Source organism: Scyliorhinus torazame, chromosome 22, assembly GCF_047496885.1.
Source record: "Scyliorhinus torazame isolate Kashiwa2021f chromosome 22, sScyTor2.1, whole genome shotgun sequence".
Lineage (NCBI taxonomy): Eukaryota > Metazoa > Chordata > Chondrichthyes > Carcharhiniformes > Scyliorhinidae > Scyliorhinus > Scyliorhinus torazame.
Window position 1 is genome coordinate 87,556,838 of NC_092728.1, and position 25,990 is coordinate 87,582,827.

Genomic DNA, 25,990 nt, shown 5'->3' on the forward strand with positions numbered 1-25,990 from the left:
TAATATTCTGGGGGTTACCATTGACCAGCCATATAAATACTGTGGCTTCAAACACCGGTCAGAGATTGGACCTCTCCATCAATTAACACGCCTTCTTATTCTCCATAAGCCTGTCCACCATCAGCAAGGTACAGGTAAGGAGTGTGATGGAATATTCTCCACTTGCCCGGATAAAAAATGTCAACACTGTAGGACTGAATTCCTGGATATTGGCCTAGCAACGGTGAAGGGATAGCGATATAGTTCCACACCAGCATGGTGTGTGACTTGGAGGGGAACTTGCAGGTAGTGGTGGTCCCATGCATCTGCTGCTTGTCCTTCTAGGTGTTAGGGGACATAGGTTTGGAAGGTGCTGTCAAATAAGCCTTGACAAGTTCCTGCAGAACGTACTATCTACAGCCACTGTGCGTCAGTAGTGGAGAGAGTGAACGTTTAAGGTGATGGATGAGATGCCAATCAAGTGATTTGTCCTGGATGGTGTTGAGCTTATTTACCCAGGCAAGTGGACAGATTTCCATCACTCCTGACTGTTGCTGATTTTCTCCTTGGTTCAATTGCTTTGTTTTATTACCTTTGCTCTCGAGTCGCCAGGTATCTTTATGATACTGCCACGAGGTTCAAGTCCGAGTAATGATCAATAACCCAATACACCGATTAGTAAGATTTAAATCAAAGCACATTTATTACACACTGTAATCGCTGCTCATGCACAAATTCTATGTCTAAGCTACTTCTACAATTAACAGGCCTATACTTAACTTCGGACTGGCCCACCAGGTCAGGGGAACAAATGGCCTTTCGTTCGGGTTCTGAGTCTGCGGGATTCGAAGTTGGTACGGATTGGTAGCTAGGAGCGCCTATCTCGTAGCGAGCGTTGAATTAAGACTTGCGTCAGTCGACGATCACTGCACCGGTCACGGTCAATGGTGGTTCGTGTTGCTGGGTGACCCGGGCAGGAAGAAGAGAGTGAAGAGAGCTTGGGGCTCAACTCTTATAGTCCCCAGGGGCTTCCCGCCTTTCGGGGCAGGCCCTGTACCCGGTCCCAAGTGATTGGATTTTGTCCCAATCGCTTGGTTCGATTTTCTCCAATACTGGAGCGGTTCCCTGATCGATGGGCGGTCTCGAGGTGCTCGTTCACCTCCTTTGTGTTGGCTCCTGCTGGCGCCGAGGAGTCTGGCTTTGCTTTGTGTGTCCAAAATGTTACTTATTGTTCCCTGGGATTGCTCATCAGTATGCAGATGGCTGCTACTTTGTTATGTTGATGGCCGCTGGTATCGATGTTGTCTGGCCTTTGCAGAGGTAAATACACAGCAAACCTGCAGCTGCTGGTTTCTGTCTTGTTGGCTGACTTTCCCATCAGCCTTTGCCGTTCGCCATTTTAAATCGGGAGTTGGCCAATTTAGGTGGCAACATTCCCTCCTTGTGATCCTAAAGCGAAGCGTGAAGAATCACATAACTATGTTGCTTTCCATTCCCTGACCTGGGGGGCATTTCTTTCATGGCCTCTTCACTGACCATAACTATGCAAAATTTTTTTTACTGACATTTCTAAGGGGCGCTATGTCAAACAGGGAAATGCATTACAAAACAAAAAAATGGGAACCTCTAACTATCCTTAATACACTACACTCACTTAAACATTTCATCACTCGAACTTCCTCAACCATACAAACCAAATCATAGCAGTTTATACACATTTTTCCTGGCTTGGCAGTCAAGCTCAGGATCGTACAATTGCTCATGAACATTTCTTTACATTTCTTTATTTACAATAAAACCGCAAATGAATGCTCTTTATTATAGATCGTGGGGGTCAGGGGTCTGGTCGTATCCAAAAATAGGGGATCTGATCCTATATACCGGGGTGCGAGCGCGGTAGGCTCTCCTTCTCCATTTCTGTAGACGCATAGTCTGCACGATGCAGCAGAGTATCGCCAATACCAGTAAGGTTTCTATTACATATGACAGAGAGTACCAGGTTATAAACCTGGCACACCAAGATGGTGCGGTGTCGCTGGTGACTGGGCTCTGGGTACTGCGGGGAAGTGAATCATTAACGGCTGGGGGGCTTGAGATCATGGGGTTCGCGTTCATTCGTAACCAAATGTCCATTATCATGATGATGACCCATGTGAAGGAAGTCCTCATGGCTCTTCTCTTTTCTTTTCTTCTCTTCTCCGGTCCTGGAGCTTCTGGAGTTCTGTGGAAACAAGCATAGTGTCTGTAACTATCTTTGTTTAATATCTCGTACGATAGTGTGTCTGTCCCTTAGTGCCAATTACTCCCTTTATAATTGGTCACTATGTGTGACTCCCTCATTTTTTTTTTCAAAAACCGAATTTTAGGACAAGACACACTTCCAAATAATGAACCAGTGCGAGCCGTCTCGCAGAGTGTGCAATTTACCATCCAAATGTTTCAGGATGGAAATAGCATGTGGTTGGCAACCTAAGGGTTACCTGAAACAAAACAAAGGTTTTTGAACTAAAATTTCCAAAATGAGGTGCGTATGGGCCGCGACGGGTAAGAGTTGGATGGAGTCCCCGGGTAGGACGGCTACCAATGCCGTGTCTCCCCGACCCAAGCTGAGTTGACCAGAGGAGGGTTCCCAGGCAGGGCGGGTCCCAAGCCGTTTCTCCACTGCCTGAGCAACCGACAAGAACGGGCAAGAAATGTAGTCATTGTGGTGGGGCTGCCGTAGTGGTTCTTCCCTCAAACCAGAAGGGCAGTTATGAACGGGTGTCTGCCGACAGACGAGTTCCGCTGAACTGGCGTCTGGGGCCTTAACAAGTCTCTGCAGACAAACTAGTTCCTCTGAACTAGCGTCTGGCCAATAGCGAGTCTCTGTGGGCAAGTCCTCAGAGGTTTCGGCCGAAAAGGCGTGGGGCCGGGAAATTTTTTTTCTGTCTGACAAACAATATTTAACAAACTTACAAACAACCTAAAACATGCGGCAGGTTCCATCAGAAAGGACACCACTTCTCCCAAGTGGTTCCTTTAAAACATCATCTGGACACCTCCGTTATCGGTTGCGAACAGGGTCGCAAAGGGGTTCTCGTTTTGGGAGTCAGACTCAAGGTCATCATCTTCTCCCGGGTGCCAAACTCTTGAATGTACTAAGGTTGATGGGGCTGCATGGTGTGATTTGGGGTCGCTCTCGTCGTTTCGGACGAGTCTTTATAAGTTGTCTCTGTGCCAATAGGTGGTGTCTAGTTGTGTGGGGACAGAATCGGGGTCGTCCGTGTAGTTCGGTGGTCGGTGGTGGGGTTTGTTCAGGAAAGTGACCATGAAGGGATCACTCGAATCGTGGTCAGATTCGCTGGGTGTTGGTCCTGTTGCATGGGGATAGTAGGGAGGCGTGCTGTGGCTATCGTCCGAGTCACAGTCGCTGTCTCTGCTGCTGCAGTTGGTGGGCGTTCCAGGGCGGAGTGTATATTTCAGGGGTGGAGTCGAGGTCGAGTCCGTGGCTGGGCTGGACGTGTTGGGGGATGGTAGGGTTACATTGGCTGTGGGTGGGGCGTGGTGTGCTGCGTCGAGCATGACGTGGTGTGAGTGGTTAGACTGTGTTCCGTATGCCTTCAGCTGGTTGATATGGAACCACGCAGTCTTAACGTTGGGATACTTTATTTTATATACGGAAGGGCTTACTTTGTCCGCAATGGAGTACGGACCCGAGTATTTTGATGACAGGAATGTGCTGGGGTTATATACGGAGAGCATGACTTGCTGTCCTATACTGTACTCCGTCGCATGCACTGTCTTGTCGAAACAGGCCTTGCTCTGTTTCTTCCTTGTGCCCAATTTCACTGCGGCTGCTAGCTGAGCTGTTTTAACATTATTCACTAATTGCTCTACTGCTTTTTCGTGTGTGAGGGCCGTCACTTCGGGGCTGGTCAAGTCCAAACCTAATAAAAATTCTGTGCCTTTCATGGGGCGTCCGGTCATGAGGGTGTGGGGGGTGTAACCTGTGTAAGTTGAAATTGTGTTACGCAAAAACATCAGCGCGAAAGGGAGAACTGAGTCCCAAGTGGCGTTGTTTTTCTGGACCATTTTTCTGAGGGTGGATTTTAGGGTCCGATTCATGCGCTCCACGATACCACTCGACTGTGGGTGGTAAGCTATGTGGAATTTTTGGGTGATGCCAAATATCATGAGGACGTTCTGCATGTTTCGTCCCGTAAAACGGGAACCTTGGTCTGATTCAATGCTGCAGGGGAGTCCCCATCTTGTAAAGATGTGGTGGGTCAAAATCTTGGCTGTGGTTTTTGCAGTGTTTGTGCGGGCTGGGAATGCTTCCACCCATTTCGTAAATGTGTCAATCACCACGAGTACATATTTATAGCCATTCCTGGAAGGGAGCAATGGTCCTATAAAATCAATCTGGAGGTTAGTCCAGGGGCCATTAACGGGTCGGGTGTGGCTGAGTTGAGCCTTTTTGGCACATCTGTCCGGATTATTCTGGGCACAGATAAAACAATTCTCGATGTAGTGATTTACATCGTCCTTTAAATTCGGCCACCAACAAAGCTGCTTGAGGTGGGCTGTTGTGGGATCGATTCCCTGATGTCTATGACCGTCATGGAACAAACAAATCAGTTGATTCCTGTCCTGTTCAGGAACCACATAAAGGGTGTCTTTTAACACCACACCGTCATGTGTGGTCAGTGCATTTTTGAACCTCCCATAGGGTGCTGGATATTTTCCTTTTGCAATCTCCCTGAGATTGCTGTCCTGCTTCTGGGCCTCCACTAGATCTTTGTCTGTGAGACCTGAACTGCACTCACTGGTGCGCTTTCGGGGTGGGTCCAAAAATATCCATGCCTGGAACCTGCCTTAGCCAGTGCGTCGGCTTTCACATTTCCAGGGGGGGGGAGGAATGATGGTGACTACGAACCTTGACTATCCCAAAAGTCCGGTTCTGGGCTCTCTCTCTAAAATGTGACAGAGCAATGGGGCTGAGGGGAGGGGTTTTCCGTCTGCGGAAACAAATCCTCTTGCTTTCCACAAGGGCAGAAATTCCGTGAGGCTGTTGCAGACATAGAGGCTGTCCGAGTATATGTCTGCTGGGCTAGGGAAGGAATCTGGGTGTTCCAATATATATGCGATGGCCGCGAGCTCTGCTGCTTGCGCGCCTAAGTGGCCTGGTAGTTTTAATGCGATTTCTTCGAGGGCGCTTCCCTGCGCGTCCTCGACATAAATGCCGTAACCTGTTATGCGCTTCCCATCCAAGACTGTGGAAGATCCATCCACATAGATTTTTATGGGCTCACACGTGTCTGTGTGCTGGGAGCACTGGGTTGAACTACCTATCTTTCTGGGGGGTGTTTTAGCAATAAAGGGGCCTGTGTTGTGGTGTGGAGAGATAATTTCACATTCATGGGGGGTTCCGGGGTACTGTAAGTTGTCGGCTAAAAAGGTGTGCGTCTTTGTCCGTTTAACAGTGATGTCCCGTCCCTGCAAGAAAAGGGTCCATCTAGCTGCTCTAACCTGGCTTACTGTACCGTCCTTGAGTCCGTCCAGTAAAAGTTGGGTGGGGGTGTGTTCGGTGAGAATTGTGATGGCGTTCAGTCCGGTAATATATGAAAAATACTGCACTGCCCAAAATACTGCGAGCAGGTGCCTCTCGCAGGCTGAAAATCCCTGCTCCACAGCATCGAAAATTCTGGAGGCGTAAGCTACGGGCCTTAACTGGTCGTGCCGTTCCTGGAGGAGCACGGCCGAAAGGGTGCGGTCTGTGGTCGCTACCTCTATGGCGTAAGGGGAAAGTGGCTCTGGAACTTGTAGTGCGGGGCTGCTATGAGTGCCTGTTTTAAAGAGTCCACAGCATCCATATGCTGCGGAAGCCATTCCCAGGGGGCTCCTTTCTTTAGGAGGTCTGAGAGGGGCGCTGCCTTGCTGGCGAAACCGTCAATGTGGTTTCGGCAGTGGCCAACCAGTCCTAAAAACGACCGGAGGGCTGAAAAGTTCTGGGGAAGGGGCAGTTTAGCAATCGAGTCAATCCTTTTATGCTCGATCTCGCGTTTACCATGTGTGATAATTGTTCCCAAATATATCACCTTATCTTCCAAAATCTGGGACTTTTTGGGGTTGACTTTAAAACCGATTGAGTGTAAGAGTTCCAGGAGTTCAGACAGAAGCTCAATGTGCTCTTCCTTGGTGTCTGTCTGCAGTAGTAGGTCGTCTACGTACTGGACCAGACATTCGGGGTGAGAGAATTTGGCTAAACCATTTGCCAGCTGTCGGTGGAAAATGGAGGGGGAGTTGTGGAATCCTTGTGGCAGGCATGTCCACATGTACTGCTGTGCTTTAAAGATGAAGGCAAATTTGTACTGGCACGCCTTTGCCAATGGAATGGACCAGAATCCGTTACTGACGTCCAAAACCGTAAAGAATCGGGACTTGTTGCTACTGTGGAGGCTGCTGCGGGGGTGATTTTGTTGAGTTCCCGGTAATCGATGGTCAGTCGCCATGATCCATCGGGCTTTCTCACTGGCCAAATCGGGGCATTATTAGTGGAGGCTACTGATCTAAGTACGCCCTGCTCTAATAAGGGGCGAGATTCTCCGACTCCCCGCCGGGTCGGAGAATCGCCGGGGGCTGGCGTGAATCCCGCCCCCGCCGGTTGCCGAAGTCACCGGCACCGGACATTCGGCGGGGGCGGGAATCGCGCCGCGCCGGTTGGCGGGGCCCCATGCTCGATTCTCCGGCCCGGATGGGCCGAAGTCCTGCCGCTAAAATGCCTGTCCCGCCGGCGTAAATTAAACCACCTACCTTACCGGCGGGACAAGGCGGCGCGGGCGGTCTCCGGAGTCCTGGGGGGCGTGGGGCGATCTGGCCCCGGGGGGTGCCCCCACGGTGGCCTGGCCCGCGATCAGGGCCCACCAATCCGCGGGCGGGCCTGTGCCGTGGGGGCACTCTTTCCCTTCCGCCTCCGCCACGGTCTCCACCATGGCGGAGGTGGAAGAGACTCCCTCCACTGTGCATGCGCGGGAATGCAGTCAGCGGTCGCTGACGCTCCCGCGCATGCGCTGCCCGGAGATGTCATTTGGGCACCAAAGGCCTTTTCCGCCAGCTGGCGGGGCGGAAATTCGTCCGGCGCCGATCTAGCCCCTCAAGGTTGGGGCTCGGCCCCCAAAGATGCGGAGCATTCCGCACCTTTGGGGCGGCGCAATGCCCATCTGAGTTGCGCCGTTTTGGGCGCCAGTCGGCGGACATCACGCCGTTTCCGGAGAATTCCGCCCACGCTTTCTATTACCTTGGAGATTTCTCCCTCTGCCTCTTGGGGAAATCCATACTGTTTTGGGGGTCTAGTGCCAGGTCCTGTTATTTGTACGGAGCCAGTCATCCATCCACAGTCGTGCTTGTGGGTCGCGAATGCTGCCCTGTTCTTTTGCAGAACTGGCCTAACCTGCTTGTCCGTGCTAAGCGTGGTCGGGTTGAACCAAAATTTGCCTACTGCGCTAATTTTGTTCGCGTACTCTCCTATGTTAAGCGTTGCAGGGGCTCTTGCGGATTTTGCCATTTTCCAGACACACTGGTTGATTGGATCAAATGAAAGATTGTGGGAATTCATGAAATCGATTCCCAGAATGTGTTCTGCTGTGTGGGGCAGGTCAACTAAAACCACGGGGTGCTTGTTGGTAATGTTACCGATTTGAATGGGTACAGGGGCTATGTTGTGTCCCTGCTGTGAGTGGCCTGTAAAGTCGCTGAGGGTGGTAGTGGCTGTAGTGGGCCGCGTGTCATTCTGGAACATGGTGGAGGAATTTATTGTGGTGGGGGACCCTCCTGTGTCCCAGAGAAATTCGATGGGCTGTCCCCGAATTTTCGCTGCAACTACTGGTCGTCCGGACCTATCCCAAAGGGTGTCGCAGACCCAACTGGGGGAGCCCGTACACCGTCAGTCCTTTCCGGTCAAGTCCGTCTGATCTGAACGGGCGCTAACGCTATGAATGGGCTCTATCTTCTTCTTACTCAGAGTGCCCGTCTGCTGGGCTCTCTGTGGCTTTCTAGGGGCATTGCACTCTTTGCGAAGTGTCCCAACTGTCCACAGTTGTAACACTCCTGTGCCCTGGGTGGGGGGCTGTTCTTTCCTTCATTCACCCATTCGGGGTTCTGGTGTGTTGTAACTGCCTGTGTATCTGCGTCGGCCTGCTTTTCTTTGGGATTTTTAACTGCGGGTTTGCTTTGTACAGACTGCTCCCAAGCCCGGGACAATCTTTTTACTACCCACTTCTCGTTATGAGCTTCCTCTGAGGGATCATAATTCGCGCACGCTTTCTGTCCTGTTTCTGTGGCACGGGAGATAAGGGTGCGGGTCCATTTGGCCATGTTGTCTGCGGTCAAATGGGCACGGTGTACGTCTCGAAAGACTGCTGCAAAGTGGATCCACAGGCGTCCAGCGAACGCTGTGGGGTGCTCGGTCTTCTTTTGCCTGCATTTATTGAGGCCATCTTACGGGGTCACCCCAGTTATACCCGATCGCATCCAGGATCGCGGTATGCATTTCTGCAAGGGTGCCTCCTCCTACATTCTGTGGGTCGGGAAGGGCTGCTGCTACTGAAGGGTCTAAACTTAAAACTGTGAGCTTTACATGCCCTCGCTCATCCAGGCCGTACATGGTCGCCTGATGCTTGACTGTGGCAAAGAAATGGTGGGGGTCTGAGGTGGGGAGGAACGGTGTGATCGTCTCGCACGCATCCCGTAATTGGGTCACTGTTAATGGGGTGGAGTATAGAAATTCCGCATCGTCTGATGTGGCTGTGCGGTGGGTGGTAACTGGGTTCATTGGAGCTTGAACTATCTGCTCTGTGGGGGGTTGGGGCGCTTTGTTCTTTTGTGGCTTTCCCTGTGCACATGTTCCCTGAACATATATCTGCGCTGTTTCATTTAATTCTTCCCAATCAGGGCCGTCTTTCTGATCTAATTTCGCTCCAAAGGTTTCCTGGAAGCCTTTCTGAACTGAAAGCAGCGATTGCAGCTCTGCAATCTGCTTCCGGCACTTTGCGTGATCTAACGTGCTTTGTATTTGTTCTGTGGTGGCAGCATGGAGTGCTCTTAATGCTGCCTTTAGGTCACTACACTGTCTCTGTAATGCTTCTACCTGATTTTCTGTTTCTTCACGTACGAGGACTGCACGTTGCGTATCCTGATAGGCCTTTTCATATTGAGACTGAAAGCTGCTTAAGTGCGCCAGACAAGACTGGTGTGCCCTTTTGGCATCCTCCACCTCTCCATCTTTTGCTGCCAATTTCCTTCTCAATTCCAAATTCTCCTTTTCTACCTCGCTTACATCGACCTTACTCATTCGATGTATGCCCTCAACTTCTTTCCGGAGCATCCTAACGACCTCCTCTGTGCGTCGCAATTGTGCCAAGCAGGACACGATTGCCATCAGCTTGTGAGCTTTCCCTAAGCTCTTTTTGTGGATCTCGCTCAGGTTCTCCCACCAAGTATGTCCTATATTCCCGGGGCCTGATTCCTCCTTGTCACAGAATTCATTCCAAAGGGGCCATCCTTTCCCTTTGAGATATTTCCTGATCTCTTCCTCCCAAATGGGACATTGTCCCACTCTACTGCTGCTGGTCGCTGCGACCACCAATTCAGGGTTCATGAGGCGTTGCATTGCCTGCATTGCCATCTTTCTTATCCGAATGCTGCTCTTCAAATTTGGGACAGGGGTATTAAGGCGGTGCTGTAAATACGGGTACGGCTTTTGCTCCTTTCCGATATACAAACTTCCGCCAGTTTTGTCGCAACAAAAAATCTATCAGTTTTACCTTATCGCCCTGTTAGTTACGCATGCATACACACACTTCCGAATTATGAGTATTGATCAAAACTGCTTGAACACTTGTGGTTTTCTGTTTCCAATTGGATCTCTAATTCAAATTCTGGGTTCTCCCGGAGTGGTTTTACACTTCTAGTTCAGGTCACGTCAGATGTCGCCAATTAATGTTGCTGATTTTCTCCTTGGTTCAATTGCTCTGTTTTATTACCTTTGCTCTCGAGTCGCCAGGTATCTTTACGATACCGCCACGAGGTACAAGTCCGAGTAATGATCAATAACCCAATACACCGATTAGTAAGATTTAAATCAAAGCACATTTAATATACACAGTAATCGCTACTCATGCACAAATTCTACGTCTAAGCTACTTCTACAACTAACAGGCCTATACTTAACTTTGGACTGGCCCACCAGGTGAGGGGAACAAATGGCCTTTCTTTCGGGTTCTGAGTCTGCGGGATTCGAAGTTGGTACGGATTGGTAGCTAGGAGCGCCTATCTCGTAGCGAGCGTTGAATTAAGACTTGCATCAGTCGACGATCACTGCACCGGTCACGGTCAATGTTGGTTCGTGTTGCGGGGTGACCCGGGCAGGAAGAAGAGAGTGAAGAGAGCTTGGGGCTCAACTCTTATAGCCCCCAGGGGCTTCCCGCCTTTCGGGGCGCACCCTGTACCTGGTCCTAATGATTGGACTTTGTCCCAATCGCTTGGTTCGATTTTCTCCAATACTGGAGCGGTTCCCTGATCGATGGGCGGTCTCGAGGTGCTCGTTCACCTCCTTTGTGTTGGCTCCTGCTGGCGCCGAGGAGTGTGGCTTTGCTTTGTGTGTCCAAAATGTTACTTATTGTGCCCGGGGATTGCTCATCAGTATGCAGATGGCTGCTACTTTGTTATGCTGATGGCCGCTGGTATCGATGTTGTCTGGCCTTTGCAGAGGTAAATATACAGCAAACCTGCAGCTGCTGGTTTCTGTCTTGTTGGCTGACTTTCCCATCAGTCTTTGCCGTTCGCCATTTTAAATTGGGAGTTGGCCAATTTAGGTGGCTACATGACTTGAATCTTTTTTTAAAATTTAGAGTACCCAATTCATCTTTTTAATTTCTCCACAAACTTTGCATGGAACAAAAAAAAAAAAATCCTTTTCTCTTTCCTGGAGCGATGTAATCCCAGATCATGGGAGGAAACCCACGCAGACACGAAGAACGTGCAGACTCCACACAGACAGTGACCCAGCGAGGAATCGAACCTGGGACCCTGGCGCTGTGAATCCAGTGCTATCCACTTGTGCTATCGTGCTGCCCATTAAGGACCATTAAACGTATCCTGAAATTGACTCTGCTGTATTGTTGAAGAGAACCGTGTTGCTTCTTCCATGCTCCATCTCACTAATGTCATGCTGGCCCTCTTGTTAGTTTTGAACTTCTCCTCAGAACAAATGTTCCTTGTCCCTCAATGCGATTCCGTAATCCTCATTTTCACCTCGATCAGTGGCTTTACTCCACCTTGTCTCTGCGATCTCAGATTGTCCCCCCACCCCCCCCTCCCAACCGCCATATTTTCAATTAAGGTCTTCTCTTGCGCCTCTCCCTCCATGCCACCACAGCCTGAGATTTTGGCATTCCCACCCATCTTCCATCTCCACCTTTCCCTAAAAGACCCTTTAACAACATTCCTCAGTGACTTCCTTTAGCCTCCCTGTTTGCGGTCCTTAAATCTCCTCCTATAAATCGGTTTGGGATTTTTTTTTTTGTATGCAGGACAAACTTTTGTCCTGGAAATCAGCTAAATATTTACAGTTCACGTTTCTCTAGTGGTAATGATAAGGACTTGATCTTAACCAGAACCGTTTGGGCTGAACCTGCCTGTATCTCATTATTAACTAAAGACATTGGTCTGACGATGGACAGGGTCAGCAGCAGTATTTGTACAAAATGTGCAGCCAACTTGTAAATTATTGCATAGTTCTCTTGCGCTTTTCTTTCTCTCTTCCTATTTTCTGTGTTTTTTTATTCTGCCTCTTCCATTTCCTTTCCATTTCTTTTCATTTATTTAGTTTCCATTTCTTTTCCTTTCCTGTAGAATGAGGCTATATGTAGGAAAGCGAGAGAATTAATGGTAACTTTTCTGATTGATAATTATATTCATTGTTGAAGTGCCCATGTTGGTTTGGATGCCTGGTTAAGACAATGAGCTAAAGAGTTATCCAGATCATAAGAGTTCCGGGTCCTGCTTTCTCTGTACCGAGTTAACTGATATGATCTGTAATACAGGCAGACGTGCTACGTTTGGCCTCCGTGTCCCTATTTTATTGAAGGGAAAGATCCTGCGCTTGTTTGTTTCTTGCTCAGGTTAGGAGGTGTATGCTTGTAATGTTTCACTCTGTGAGTAAAGATTGGCTTCAGGATTATCCTTCACAGACTCATTTTCCAGACTAGAACAGTGTGTATGATTGTACATGATATTGAGCATGGGATGTGGGTTTGAAGGGTTCTGTATCTAAATACCCCACTGACCTTGGCTCCCATGTTACGTTTAAAAAAAAAAAAGGGTCTGTCTTGGTGAAACGTGGATAGTTACACACAAGTTTACTTTGCTTTGAGCTGAGGGAATATTTCCAATCCTGTTCTAACTCCAAATTTTCCTCCATACATTTTCTGTATTTTACTAAATATAGGCAGGTGCCATTGCTAATTAATTATGGTGATGGACAAATTGATGTTTTTACATTTCCAATTTGATGCTTTAAGATTATATTCTTCAGCTTCATCCCTGTGATGTCAATAAGGCCAGAAACAAACGAACAATAATTGTTCAAAAATTGATTTCCATTAGCACAGAAGAAAGGAACCAGCCGTGGATTTGAATAAATCTTTTTTGTTGCTTTGCATAGTGGAAGTGTGTCGGTGGCGATGTTCATTAATGGCTTCAGTATTCTGAGCTGGTTGCCATAGCTCCCACGTGAGAAGCTCCAACTTACTCACTGTTTGCACTGATGTGGACTTCCGCCAGTAACAGTTGACTCGTGGTTGTGTAGGGGAAGAACTATAGTGGGGTGAAGGCACGTTCCTGGCAGTGCTTTCCCCTCGTCTACAAATAAACAGCACAGATTAGGGAAAAGAGCCAGAACAAATATTTACTGAACTGACTCCGTTGGTTGGCCGGTGAATCTGTTATTGTAATTATCATAATGTCTTCTAGAATTATGACACCGCGCAAGCATTTGCAATCCACCCAGCATTTGAACCGGTACCAATCTATAATTCAAAGAGATGAAACACAGTGTAGTTAGCACCGTGGTTAGCTTCACAGCGCCAGGATCCCAGGTTCGATTCCCGGCTTGGTTCACTGTCTGTGTGGAGTCTGCACGTTCTCTCCGTGTCTGCGTGTGTTTCCTCCGGGTGCTCTTTCCTCCCACAAGTCCCGAAAGACATGCTGTTGGGTAATTTGGACATTCTGAATTCTCCCTCTGTGTACCCGAACAGGCACCGGACTGTGGAGACTAGGGACTTTTCACAGTAACTTCATTGCAGTGTTAATGTAAGCCTACTTGTGACAAAGAATATTATTATTATAATTAGAATCATACATGGTTACAGCACAGTTGAAGGCCAATTATTTCTATTGTGTCTGTGTCAGTTCTCTAAAAGAGCAGCTCATCTAGCCTTGCTCACTAATCTTTCCCTAACAGCCCGACAAATATTCACTCTGCAAATAATTATCCATTTCTCCTTTTTGAAAACCTTTATTGAACCTGTCTCCGCCACACTCTCAAAGCAACTCATTCCAGATCCTAACCTCTCGCGTGTTTTTTCCTCCTGATGCCCCGGCTTCTTTTTGCCAATCCCCTCAAATGGGTGTCCTCTGGTTCGTGATCCTTCTGCCAACGAGAACAATTTTTCACCATCTACTCTGTCCAAACCCCTCATAATTTTGAACACCTCTATCAAATCTCCTCTGACTTGTCCCTTCTCCTAGGAGAACAGCCTCAGTGTCTCCAATACGTTGTACTCTAGTTGAGGCCTGAGACAATTTGCCAATGTCTTTGTCTCACTGGCATGATTCATGTATAGCAGGACAGATAGGGTAGTTGAGAATCGCATTCGTTATATAGTAACTCGGTTTGCTCTTGAGTGTCACAATGCATCATCTGGCCTAACCAATGTGTCTCAGGCTGCCCAGCAGTGATTAAATATATTCCTGGAGGTTTCAGTATATGGCTTGCTCCCACGCTCCAGCCATTAGTTGGCCAACACACCTATCCTTGTGGTGTAATACCTTCCTATACAAATTGGAAAGCACAAAGACACATTTTCCAATTAAATAATGTCAGATGAACAACCTTTTTTCCTCCTCCCATTTTCAATTTTTATATCTAGTAAAGAGAATTGTTCAAAATGGCAAAAAGACCAATCTATGTTTAATGTCCCGATGATTTTCCTTTCATGCAGAAGTGTCTTGAAGATTGATGCTCCATTCCTGGAGACTCCAGGCCAGTCCTGGAGGGTTGGCAACACTGGACACCTCATGGTTTCAATTCGAACGGCTGCCAGTCCAGGTGGTCCAAAACTGGGAGTGCGATGTAAGCAGCAATACCTGCAGCAGATGTGTTAGCAGGCAGTGTCAACAACGGGCATCCGCCCGCCATCGGGAAACATGGGTGGGCACGCAAATCCCCCCCCCCTCCCAATAACGTTTCCCCCCCCAATTTGAACTGGGCGTGCAATGTCTCTGTAAGAAGCAAGGTTCTTACTCATGGAAATTAAGACTAATCGCTGGAAATAGGAGCACGTTTGGAGCACTGGCGAGTTGGCAATGTTGCCATTTCTGAGTGTAAACGGTGCAGTGGGTTTTGGGGAAATAAGTGGGGAATGTGTCTGACGAGGGTTTGGACTGACCGCGCTACTCATGTGGTGCGGCAGTTTCACCCTGTTTGCTTTCTCACTCGCTTTCCCTTGGTGGAGGTAAGCACAGACCAGATTACCCGCCATTCCGTTGCACAACGACTCTGCTGCTTGGGCGACTCTGCTGTATACGCTATGGCTGTTTAGTTCACACTTAAGATGCCACCATCTCTGGGATAAGGAAATTCTTTCCATGATTTTTTTTTTAAGAAAAGAAGCTGCAGTAACATTTCCAAACATTACTTCTCACTGTAATCCCTGTGGCTGCTGAAAATACGATTGATTCCAAGGTGGTGAGATTCTGTTTTAGCTGGCAAAGACATGTTACAAATTTACACTTCAAACAGCATGGTCCAGGCAGGAGTGGGATGTATATCCACTGCGTCTTCCCATACAGAGCAACTGTACGTGTATTTACAATTGAAACAGACTAAAGTTGCAAAGGAAAAATTAAGGAAAATATATAACCTGAAGTTACCTTTCCTTTTTGTGAGCGGCCTCCTGGCAGTGGGCTTAAAGACAACTGGCTCGACCTCTTCTGGAGGAGCTGGGGTGGCACATGCTCACCCTGCTGAGGACCTGCTCTGCACAGGTTGTCTAAAACTAGCATTCAGACCATCATTTGTATATTCAAGGCACCTAATGCCTGCTCCAGGTAATTATCCAGCTTCATACTCAGAGGGCGGGATTCTCCACTCCCGCGCCGTCGTGAACGCCGTCGAGGTTCACGACGGCGCGAAACGGCCCCGATCCCGACCGATTCCGGCCCTGACAATGGGCTAGGATCGGGGCCGCGTCACCTACACGCGCCAGGCCTTGTCGCCCGCGTAAAGATAACTGGCGTCATCCGCGCATGCGCGGGTTGGCCGGCGCCAATCCGCGCATGCGTGGTTGCCGTCCTCTCTAAGTCCGCCCCGCAAGAAGATGGTGGACGGATCTTGCGGGGCCACGGAAGGAAGGAGGTCCTCCTTCAGAGAGGACGGCCCGACGATCGGTGGGCACCGATCGCGGGCTACCCCACATTTGAGGTACCCCCCGGTGCAGGATCCCCCCTCGCCCCCCACACGCCCCCCCAGCATTCGCGCGCTGTTCCCGATGGCAGCGACCAGGTGTGGACGGCGCTGGGGGGAACCCACCGTTTCGGCCTGGCTGCTCGGCCCATCCGGGCCTGTGAATAGCGGGGGTGCCGGAGAATCGCCATTTTGGGTGTCTCCGGCGATTCTGCGGCCCGCCGAACTCGACCGGGCCGTTCCCGCCGCTTGGGAGAATCGCGGGAGGGTGTCGGACCGGCGTCCCGGGAAATTTTGGCAGCCCAGGCGATTCTCCCAACCGGTGCGGGAGTGGAGAATCTCGCCCAGAGTCTGCACCTTTCCTGGGCGGTCCACATACTTTTTTTTTTTTTTTCCAAAACAATGTTAATTTTATTTTATAACATCAAAAACCACATAAAAGCACATTCCAAAACAGAGTTCAGTAACTGATGAAACAAATGGGTATTCCTTGAAACATGGAAGCTTGAAAATCTTTCATTGATTACTGATGAAGGTGAAGCTTAAACACAGCCACCAGTCACCGTGGTTTTGCCGTTCTTTAGTTACGGGGGCATCACTTGGATCTTGCCCTCATCTTCCTTCGCTTACGCTTCAATCTGCGCATCCGTTTCTTTCTCCACTTGGCCCGCATGGTCTGGCAGCTCAACCGGCGGTCCACACACTTAACTTCTCATCCAGAAAATGGACACAATGGTCTCCAGTTTCTGCTCCTCCTATATTGTTGATGAGCAGGTTGACACGCCCAAAATAACCTACAAATCCATGAGGCAAAAGAACATGCGTTCATATAAAGCCTTTCACAAGCTCAGTGTCTGCCAACGCGCTTCACAGACAATCAGATACTATTAAAAACCATGATGTGGAGGTGCCGGCGTTGGACTGGGGTGAGCACAGTAAGAAGTCTTACAACACCAGGTTAAAGTCCAACAGGTTTGTTTCAAACACTAGCTTTCGGAGCACTGCTCTTTCCTCAGGTGAATGAAGAGATACGTTCCACTAACCTGGTGTTGTAAGACTTCTTACTATTAAAAGCAGAAGCCAATTTGCACACTTCAAAGTCCTCAGACCTCATAATAATAAGGTGACCTGTGTTGAGCGTGTCTAATTTCTTGCAATGTTGATTTGGGGAACAAACATTGGCCAGGACCCTGGGGAGAGCCCCTCCATTCTCCTTCAAAATAACGCCGTGGGATCTTATGCCCACTTGAGAGAGCAGGCGGATTAACGTCTGATCTGACAAATGGCACCTCTGACTGGGTAGCAATGTTTCACTGATACACTGGAGCCGGTGGAGGTCTTGCCTCCAGTCTCTCGATAGGGCTTGAACCCACTACCTTCTGCCGCGGAGGCAAGAGCGCAGCCAACTGAGCGACACTCAGCATCTCCCCGTCTAACAGGCAAGTCTCTTCAAATTCCTCTCCACTAATTTTTTAAAAATCAGAAACCGCTGGAAATGCGTGACAGTTCCAATAAGCAGCTGTGGCGAGAAAAGACGCGCTAATATTTCAATCTTCAGACACTCACAGAGGCCAGTTGTTTATTTTGCAGGATTTTCTCTTCACATCTCGGATTTGGTTTGCTTTTTTAAAAAAAAAAAATCATCTTTATTGTCACAAGTAGGCTTATATTATCACTGTAATGAAGTTACCGTGAAACGCCCCTAGTCGCCACATTCCGGCGCCTGTTCGGGTACACAAAGAGAATTCAGAATGTCCAATTCACCTAACCGCACATCTTTCACGATTTGTGGGAGGAAACCGGAGCACCCGGAGGAAACCCTCACACACACGGGGAAAATGTGCAGACTCCACGCGGACAGTGACCCAAGCCGGGAATCGAACCTGGGACCCTGGCGCTGTGAATCAGCAGTGCTACACACTGTGCTACAATGCTGCCCACCTTGGCCCATAACCCTGGTCAGTGTTGGTCACTGAATCTTATTAAAAACATTTGTTCTGAGGAGAAGTTCAAAACGGTAGCGTAGTGGTTAGCACAGTTGCTTCACAGCTCCAGGGTCCCAGGTTCGATTCCCGGCTTGGGTCATTGTCTGTGTGGAGTCTGCATGTTTTCCCCAGTGTGTGAGGGTTTCCTCCGGGTGCTCCGGTTTCCTCCCACAGTCCAAAGATGTGCAGGTTAGGTGGATTGGCCATTCTAAATTGCCCTTAGTGTCCAAAACGGTTAGGTGGGGTTACTGGGTTACGGGGATAAAGGAAATAGGGTGCAGGCTGGGGCTTAAGTAGGGTGCTCTTTCCAAGGGCTGGTGCAGACTCGATGGGCTGAATGGCCTCCTTCTGCACTGTAAATTCTATGATTCTATGAAAACTGGGAACAAAGCGGCAGCAGATATGGAAAATGGGAACTTCAATGGCAAATCATGAATAACGAATACTAGTAATGGCAAAGAAATTAAAATATTTATTTTAATAAATAATAAAAACTGGTTGTGAAAGACTGGAATGCAGTTTTTGGATTGGGATGTTGTTGATGAAATTATGTTTTGATTTATATTGCCCAAAGTACTTAAGCGTGTCACAACTTGACCCCCCTCTCAAGCTGTTTGGTTTGTAAAATATCACAAAAAGTGACTTGTCTTTCAAGATGGTTTATATATTACGTACAGTATGCATAATATGAGTCGCCGTTCAGCTCAAATGGTTTGTGCTGGTGTTTATGCTCCTCTCAAGTTTTCCCTGAGGCTCCCCATTGGTAACACAGCTAGGCTTGCTGCTGGAGTGAGCTCAGGCCTGGGGTGTAGGCCTTTACGTGAGACAAGAGGGCACATCCCTGCTCTGCCCCCTCCCCATGGCACCATCTCACTCCTCTTTTTACACTAATAATACCCAAAAAGCAGAGCACCAAAATAAATGTAGCAGTGTGCCTGGGGTGTGGGGCCTCTACAGATTAAATGGTGTTTGTTTCAATTAAAATGCAATCATGTCCTAAAGGGTCCTGCCTGGCTTGCCGTAGTCGTGTGACTATGCGCCACTGACTGGAAGCAACCATCCTGAACTCAGTTTGGATAAGGACAAGAGTATAATAAACACTGCACTCTTTAATCTTGTCTGCAGGGGTTCAGGAGATATCCGGGACAAATATGGTCACAATGTACACTGTGGTATTTTCCGAACATTTACCAGCCAAACAATATTCGAAAAGTCCCAATGGATCCAGCAAGTGTGGATATTCCCTCATCCCCATTAATCCTGGTAATTCCTGCCAGGGAGTCAAGGTACTGGGACACACCAGCGGCTGGATTTTACATCTCACTCATTGGCCATTTGAAGCGGAGGAAGCGCGTAACATAAAGCCGCCTGCCCACCAGCTTTCCACCCACCCCTGATCTGTCTCCTGTATTACAGTGGGCGGGGAAAGTGTCACCCATTCACCCTGAGACTTATTGAGGCCCTTAAGTGGCCAAGTAATGGGCTATATTCGGCCTCCACTATTTTACGTGTGGCATTGGAAGACAGATAGCCTGGCAGCTTCACTATGCGGCTGCTTTTGGGCAAGAAGGAGGGTTTATCTCATTTAGGGGCTCCCCTGAACCCATCGTTGACACCGAACCCTGCCATTGGTCACCCAGTGCCCAGCCTTCTGAGACTGATTGGAAAGTGAGGAAGCATTCATTACCTGATTGGATGATTCCTAACAGACACATTTTGTTCCCCACGAGTCCAATATTTTATAACTCGTAAACAAACGAGGTGTTCAAAATCATGGAGGGAGTGAGCAGTGAAGCCAGAGTGAAACTGTTCCCTTTGGCAGAAGGGTTGTGAACCAGAGGACATCGATTAAAGGTGATGGGCAAAGGAAGCAATGACCACTGATACACAATCAATTACTGCAAAGACGAGGTTAAAGCATAACTGAAGGCTTTAATAGACTAGAATTGCTCCCCAACAGCTCAGGTACAGAATGAGGGCTGCTAGGACGGCACCGACTCTTAAACCCTGTCTATCTGGGAGGAGCTACATACGATACAGCCAATGGTAAACCCCCAGGTTTGACCAATGGAACTTCAGCATCTCGGGTGCTGCAATACCTGATAATATCACATTCACCCCCCATTAAAAAAGAGTCCAGCTACAACTGTATTCAACATGGTATGATCAGATATGGAGGTACCGTGATACCTCCTTACAGTGTTCAGAGGATATTTACAGTCATGGCAGATATATACAGTCAGTGTTTATTATTTACAGTTACAAATCGGTTAAGATGAAGCAATCAGTCGGTCGGGTGCCCTTGTCATCCTCTGGGATCATCTGGGCCTCGGTGGTGATTCTGGTGGGGGTCCAGGCGTCTGCGACTCCGGGAGCGTGGCTTCGGCCTCCATGGCAGCTTCGTCACCCCTAGACGGCGCTGGTGGGGAGAGCGGTTGACCAGGGAGGGGGGCGCCTGTAGGGGGCGTCATTAGGTGGGAGGACCCAGGCAGGAGCGGCGGGAGGATTGACCCTCCTGTGAGGTGCTGCGGAGAGGGGGCGGGGTGGTGGTGGTGGTGTTTGGGGTGCACGTGGGGTTCCGGCGGGCGCCAGGTCCCGTAGGGAGACCGTATCTTGTCAGCCATCAGGGGACGCCACATAGGCGTACTGGGGGTTAGCGTGCAGCAGATGGACCCTCTCGACCAATGGGTCCGACATGTACGCCCGCACGTGTTTTCAGAGCAGCATGGGTCCGGGTGTCGCTAGCCAGGTCGGGCGCGCGGTCCCCGAGGAGAACTTCCTGGGGAAGACCAGGAGACTATCGTGAGGTGTCTGATTGGTGGTCGTACAGAGCCATGACCGGATGGAGTTGAGGGCCTCCTGGAGGACTTTTTGCCAGCAGGAGACTGGGAGGTTCCTGGACCGTAGGGCCAGTAGGACGGTATTCCAGACCGTTCCGTTCTCCCTCTCTACCTGCCCGTTTCCCCGGGGTTGTAACTGGTCGTCCTGCTTGAGGCGATGCCCTTGCTGAGCAGGAATTGACGCAGTTCGTCGCTCATAAAGGAGGACCCCCTATCACTGTGTATGTAAGCGAGGAAACCAAACAGTGCAAAGATGCTATGGAGGGCCTTGATGACGGTGGTTGCGGTCATGTCTGGGCAGGGGATGGCGAAGGGGAACCGGGAGTACTCGTCAATCACGTTAAGGAAATACGTGTTGCGGTCGGTGGAGGGGAGGGGGCCTTTGAAGTCCATGCTGAGGCGTTCAAAGAGACGGGAAGCCTTTATCACGTGCAACCTCTCTGGCCGGTAGAAGTGCGGTTTGCACTCCGCGCAGATTTGCCAGTCCCTGGTGGCTGTCCTGACCTCCTCGATGGAGTAGGGCAGGTTGCGGGTCTTAACAAAGTGGAAAAAGCGAGTGACCCCAGGGGGGGGCAGAGGTCCTCGTGGAGGGTTTGGAGGCGGTCCACTTGTGCGGTGGCACATGTGCCGTGAGACAGGGTGTCAGAAGGCTTGTTTAGCTTCCCGGGACAATACTAGATCTCGTAGTTGTAGGTGGAGAGTTCTATCCTCCACCGCAAGATCTTGTCGTTTTTTATTCTGCCCCGCTGTGCATTATCGAACATGAAAGCAACTGACCGTTGGTCAGTGAGGAGAGTGAATCTCCTGCCGGCCAGGTAATGACTTAAATGTCGCACAGCTTCTACTATGGCCTGGGCCTCCTTTTCGACTGAGGACTGGCGGATTTCGGAAGCATGGAGGGTACGGGAGAAGAAGGCCACGGGTCTGCCCGCTTGGTTGAGGGTGGCCGCCAGAGCTACGTCGGATGCATCGCTCTCGACCTGGAAGGGGAGGGATTCATCGATGGCGTCCATCGTGGCCTTTGCAATGTCTGCTTTGATGCGGCTGATGGCCTGGCGGGCCTCCATCGACAGGGGGAAGGTTGTGGACTGGATCAGGGGACGGGCTTTGTCTGCATAGCTGGGGACCCACTGGGTGTAGTAACTAAAAAACCCGAGGCAGCGCTTCAGGGCCTTGGGGCAGTGAGGGAGGTGGCACTCCATGAGGGGGCGCATGCGTTCAGGGTCGGGGCCTATAACTCCATTTCGCACTACGTAGCCGAGAATGGCTAGACGATTGGTGTTAAATACACATTTATCCTTATTGTACGTTAAGTTAAGGATTTTAGCGGTCTGGAGGAATTTTCAGAGGTTGGTGTTGTGGTCCTGCTGATCATGGCCGCAAATGGTGACGTTATCGAGATACAGGAATGTTGCGCACAAGCCGTACCAGTCAACCATTCGGTCCATCTCGTGTTGGAAGACCGAGACCCCGTTAGTGACACCGAAGGGAACCCTTAAAAAATGATAGAGCCGCCCGTCTGCCTCGAAGGCAGTGTATTTGCGGTCACTCGTGCTGAGGGGTAGCTGGTGGTAGGCAGACTTGAGATCCACCATGGAGAAGACCTTATAATGCGTAATCCTGTTTACCACCAGATATGTGGGGGAGAGGGTACGCGTCCAGCTGCGTAAACCTGTTGATTGTCGGACTGTAATCAATGACCATCCTATGTTTCTCCCCGGTCTTTACCACCACTACTTGGGCTCTCCAGAGACTGTTGCTAGCTTCAATGACCCCTTCCCTCAGTAGCCTTTGGACCTCCAACCTAATGAAGGTCCGGTCCTGGGCACTGTACCGTCTGCTCTTGGTGGCGACGGGTTTGCAATCCGGGGTGAGGTTCGCAAACAGGGAAGGCGGGTCGACCTTAAGGGTCGCGAGGCCGCAGACAGTAAGTGGGGGTATAGAACCGCCGAATTTGAAGGTCAGACTTTGCAGGTTACACTGGAAGTCCAACCCCAGGAGTGTAGCCGCACAGAGGTGCGGCAGGACATAAAGGCGGAAATTGTTGAATTTCCTGCCTTGGACAGTGAGGTTTGCTAGGCAGAACCCCTTTATCTCCACTGAGTGGGAACCAGAGGCCAGGGAGATTCTTTGATTTATAGGGTGGGTAAAAAGTGAACAGCGCCTTACCGTGTCGGGGTGTATAAAGCTCTCAGTGCTCCCATAGTCGATCATGCAGGACATCTCGTGGCCGTTGATGAAGACCGTCGTCGTTGCTGTTGAGAGTGTTCGATGTCGAGTTTGGTCCAGAGTCACCGAGGCCAGACACAGTGAATTTTGATCGGGCACTGTATAGTTGGCCGGGCTGGGGTCCTGAGGCCCCATCCAAGATGGCGTCGCACATGGTGGTCGGAGATGGACAAAATGGTGGCACCCATCCTTCCAGCGCGGCGTCCGGGGAACAAGATGGCGGCGCCCGTGGGCCGCACGTGGCCCTAGGATAAGGGGGTGGCGGTGACTGCTGGCCACCTGGGGCCCAAGAGGAAGTTCTCTGTGGCAGCCCGGAGTCGCCGCTGGAGACCGCGGCCACCGCTCGTGCCTGGCAGACCCCCACAAAATGGCCCTTCTTGCCGCACCCTTTGCAGGTAGATGTGCGGGCCGGACAGCACTGGCGGGGGTGCTATTCTTGCCCGCAGAAGAAACAGTGGGACCTATCGGACTTGGTGGGCCGCCTTACAGCGCAGGCCTGCGGGGACGGGGAAGGTCTGAGGGGCTGGTGCTGCGGGATTCCACGCTGCCCAGGGGGCCGCCGCGCGGTTGGGCATGTAGGATTGTGCGTTCCTGGAGGCAACGTCCATGGACCCTGCCGGGGCCCATGCCTCCCCAAGTCCCAGGGTGTCTTTCTCTAAAAGACGCTGTCGGCTCTCTGAGGAGCTCATACCTGCTACGAAGGCATCCCGGATTAGGAGTTCCGTGTGGTCGCTCACCGAAATTTGCGGGCAGCCACAGCTTTTGCCCAGCACCAGTAGCGCGCAGTAGAACTCTTCCAACGATTCCCCGGGGCTTTGTCGTCTCGTTGCAAGCAGGTGACATGCGTAGACCTGATTTATTGGGCGGATATAATGCCCTTTTAAAAGTTCGATTGCTGCATCAAAGTCTTCCGCCTCCTCGATGAGGGTGTAGATCCCAGGGCTTACCCTTGAGTGCAGGAGATGCAGTTTTTACCCCCCCTGTGGGTGTGCCTCCAGCCGTCTCAAGGTAGCCTTTGAAACACGCCAGCCAGTGTTTGAAAATCGCCGCGTGGGGACTGTGTTGCAGACACTCAGGCTTGATTCGGAGATCCATCTTCTCTGCTTAAGTGTAGTCTATTAAATTGATACACGATCAATTACAGCAATGATGAGGTTAAAGCATAACTGAAGGCTTTAATAGAGTAGAACTGTTCCCCAGCAGCTCAGGTACAGAATGAGGGCTGCTGGGATGGCACCGACTCTTATACCCCGCCTATGTGGGTGGAGCTACATACTATACAGCCAATGGTTTACCCCCCAGGTTTGACCAATGGAACTTCAGCCTCTCGGGTGCTGCAATACCTGATAATACCACAACCACATGAGGAAAGCCCTTCATGTGCAGTAAGAGGTTCAGACCTGGAATCCCAGCCTGAGGTTGCGGCAGAGGCGGAGAATTGGATAATGGTCTGAAAAGAAAGTTTTGCACAGGAAAAAGGAGTCATTATTTAAATAGACGTGACGCATGCAGTGGTCCGTGAAATCCATTGTGCCAAGTGGTCAACTGACCAGAAAACATGGGTCAGGAATCTCAAGAAAAGAGAACTGAATATTTTTCACATCTCTGGAAATGACTGCCCACATTTCCGTATATGTCCTCTTAGACGTGGCTTCCAGTCCAAAATAAATATTTTAATGTTGATTGGTTTCCTTTTTCCTGTGGCATAAATCAGTGGCTCTCAAGCTAGCGTCTGTGGACCCCCGAGGGTCCACATGAACAGAGTGTTAAAGTACTGTGATAGTAGCTGGGAGTGGAGTGAGACCACCAAATGGGCAATGCAGAGTGGGACATATCTCTCTGACTCACTTGAGGAGGGGAGCACTCAGAGCAACATGAAAGTGAATAACCTGTTGTCTCAGAAGCAATGTTAAAGCACTCCTTACATGAAGCGTTTTCATGTTCTGTAGCACTGTAATTTAAATGGTGGGGTTGAGATTACTGATCCTTGTGAAAAGGGGTTCTCTGACCAGAAGAAAGAAGTTTCAGAACGACAGGTTGTAGATCATGATCTGTTGAAAGAATTCTGTACTTCCCGTAGGTTTGTCCTTGTCCTTATTGAGACAGCTGAGATCAGATGTGTGTTCGATGCTTGATCATCCAAAGATGAACAAATGTCTTTGCAATCAACCTATTTGATATTACTTGAGAGGAAAGTGTGCTTCCTGCTTACCCCCTAGAGAATAAGTGACCATTTTCTGCTTTCCTTTCTATGATCAATGATTTAACTGAAGCCTTGTGCATGTGTTTTTTTTTTCTCTTTCCTTTCGCTTGACATACAGGCTATCTTTGAAGATAGAACCAGGGAACAGTTCTCCTCGCCTGGTCTCTTCCAAAGAGGACCTAGCAGGTAAGAAAAAGGATTTCAGAAATTAACCCCCCCCCCACCATCCTGTTTGGAATTCCCTGGCTGCAAGCCTGAGGAGGCCACGATACAGGCTGCTTGCAAAGTTATACTTGGTGTTTCACACGCAAGGCTTCAGAAAACGCAGGCCGGATTGCTTCCGCGACACATCCTGCCTGCCTTGATTATCGTAATTGCTTCTTTCCTGCAAGTCAGGTTTCGACAAATGTAAATCAGACTACAAAAGCAATGTGTTAAACAGCTATGGATTTCGTCGTGGCTGACTTGGCAACTCGATCTTGCCGGTTGCTGTTCTGAGTGTGGGACTATAGTTTAATTGTGGGCTTTGCAATGTTCGAACTAATACCTGACGAGACCGGTGCCCTCGAAAAAATCTTGGTCCCGGTTAATTAACCTGAAGCAACCAACATTACAAAAAATCCCAACCAAAGCCCAGATGCTTGGTGAATGGTCGGTTTCTGGGTGATGAATACTAAAGGTCCAAAATGCAAGCATCTGTTGCACATACTGATTTGGGACACTGAGTCATAAAAAGTGATTTGCTGCACAAGTATATATTTCTTTTACTCCCATGCTCTGAATGGCCCAGTGGTTTTTCTTACCAACTGCAAACCTCATATTCCTTATTAAAGTCTCCCCGTCAGTCATGATGAGCAATGCAATTTCTGGAATAATGGCATCAATCAAAGTAATTTTCGCAGTGGAGTTGAATGCTGTTAGCATTACGATCGTTTTTGAGACCGTGATGTGAATGTGTAATCGAAATGTGATGGATGGCTTGCAGGAAGTAATGAGAATATGGCTTAATTGGGAAGATCCGAAAGGGTTGTCG

General features: G+C 49.6%; 1 protein-coding gene across 5 annotated transcripts in view; it reads left to right on the top strand.

Annotated features, from left to right (window-relative positions):
- LOC140399187 (ras-specific guanine nucleotide-releasing factor RalGPS1-like) overlaps positions 1-25,990 on the top strand; it is an 839,817-nt gene that overhangs the window by 617,036 nt on the left and 196,791 nt on the right. For all 5 annotated transcript variants that reach the window (XM_072488521.1, XM_072488520.1, XM_072488522.1 and 2 more), the window contains exon 12: positions 25,076-25,143. In XM_072488521.1, coding sequence (XP_072344622.1) covers positions 25,076-25,143 — 68 coding nt within the window. The remainder of the gene's footprint in view (positions 1-25,075; positions 25,144-25,990) is intronic.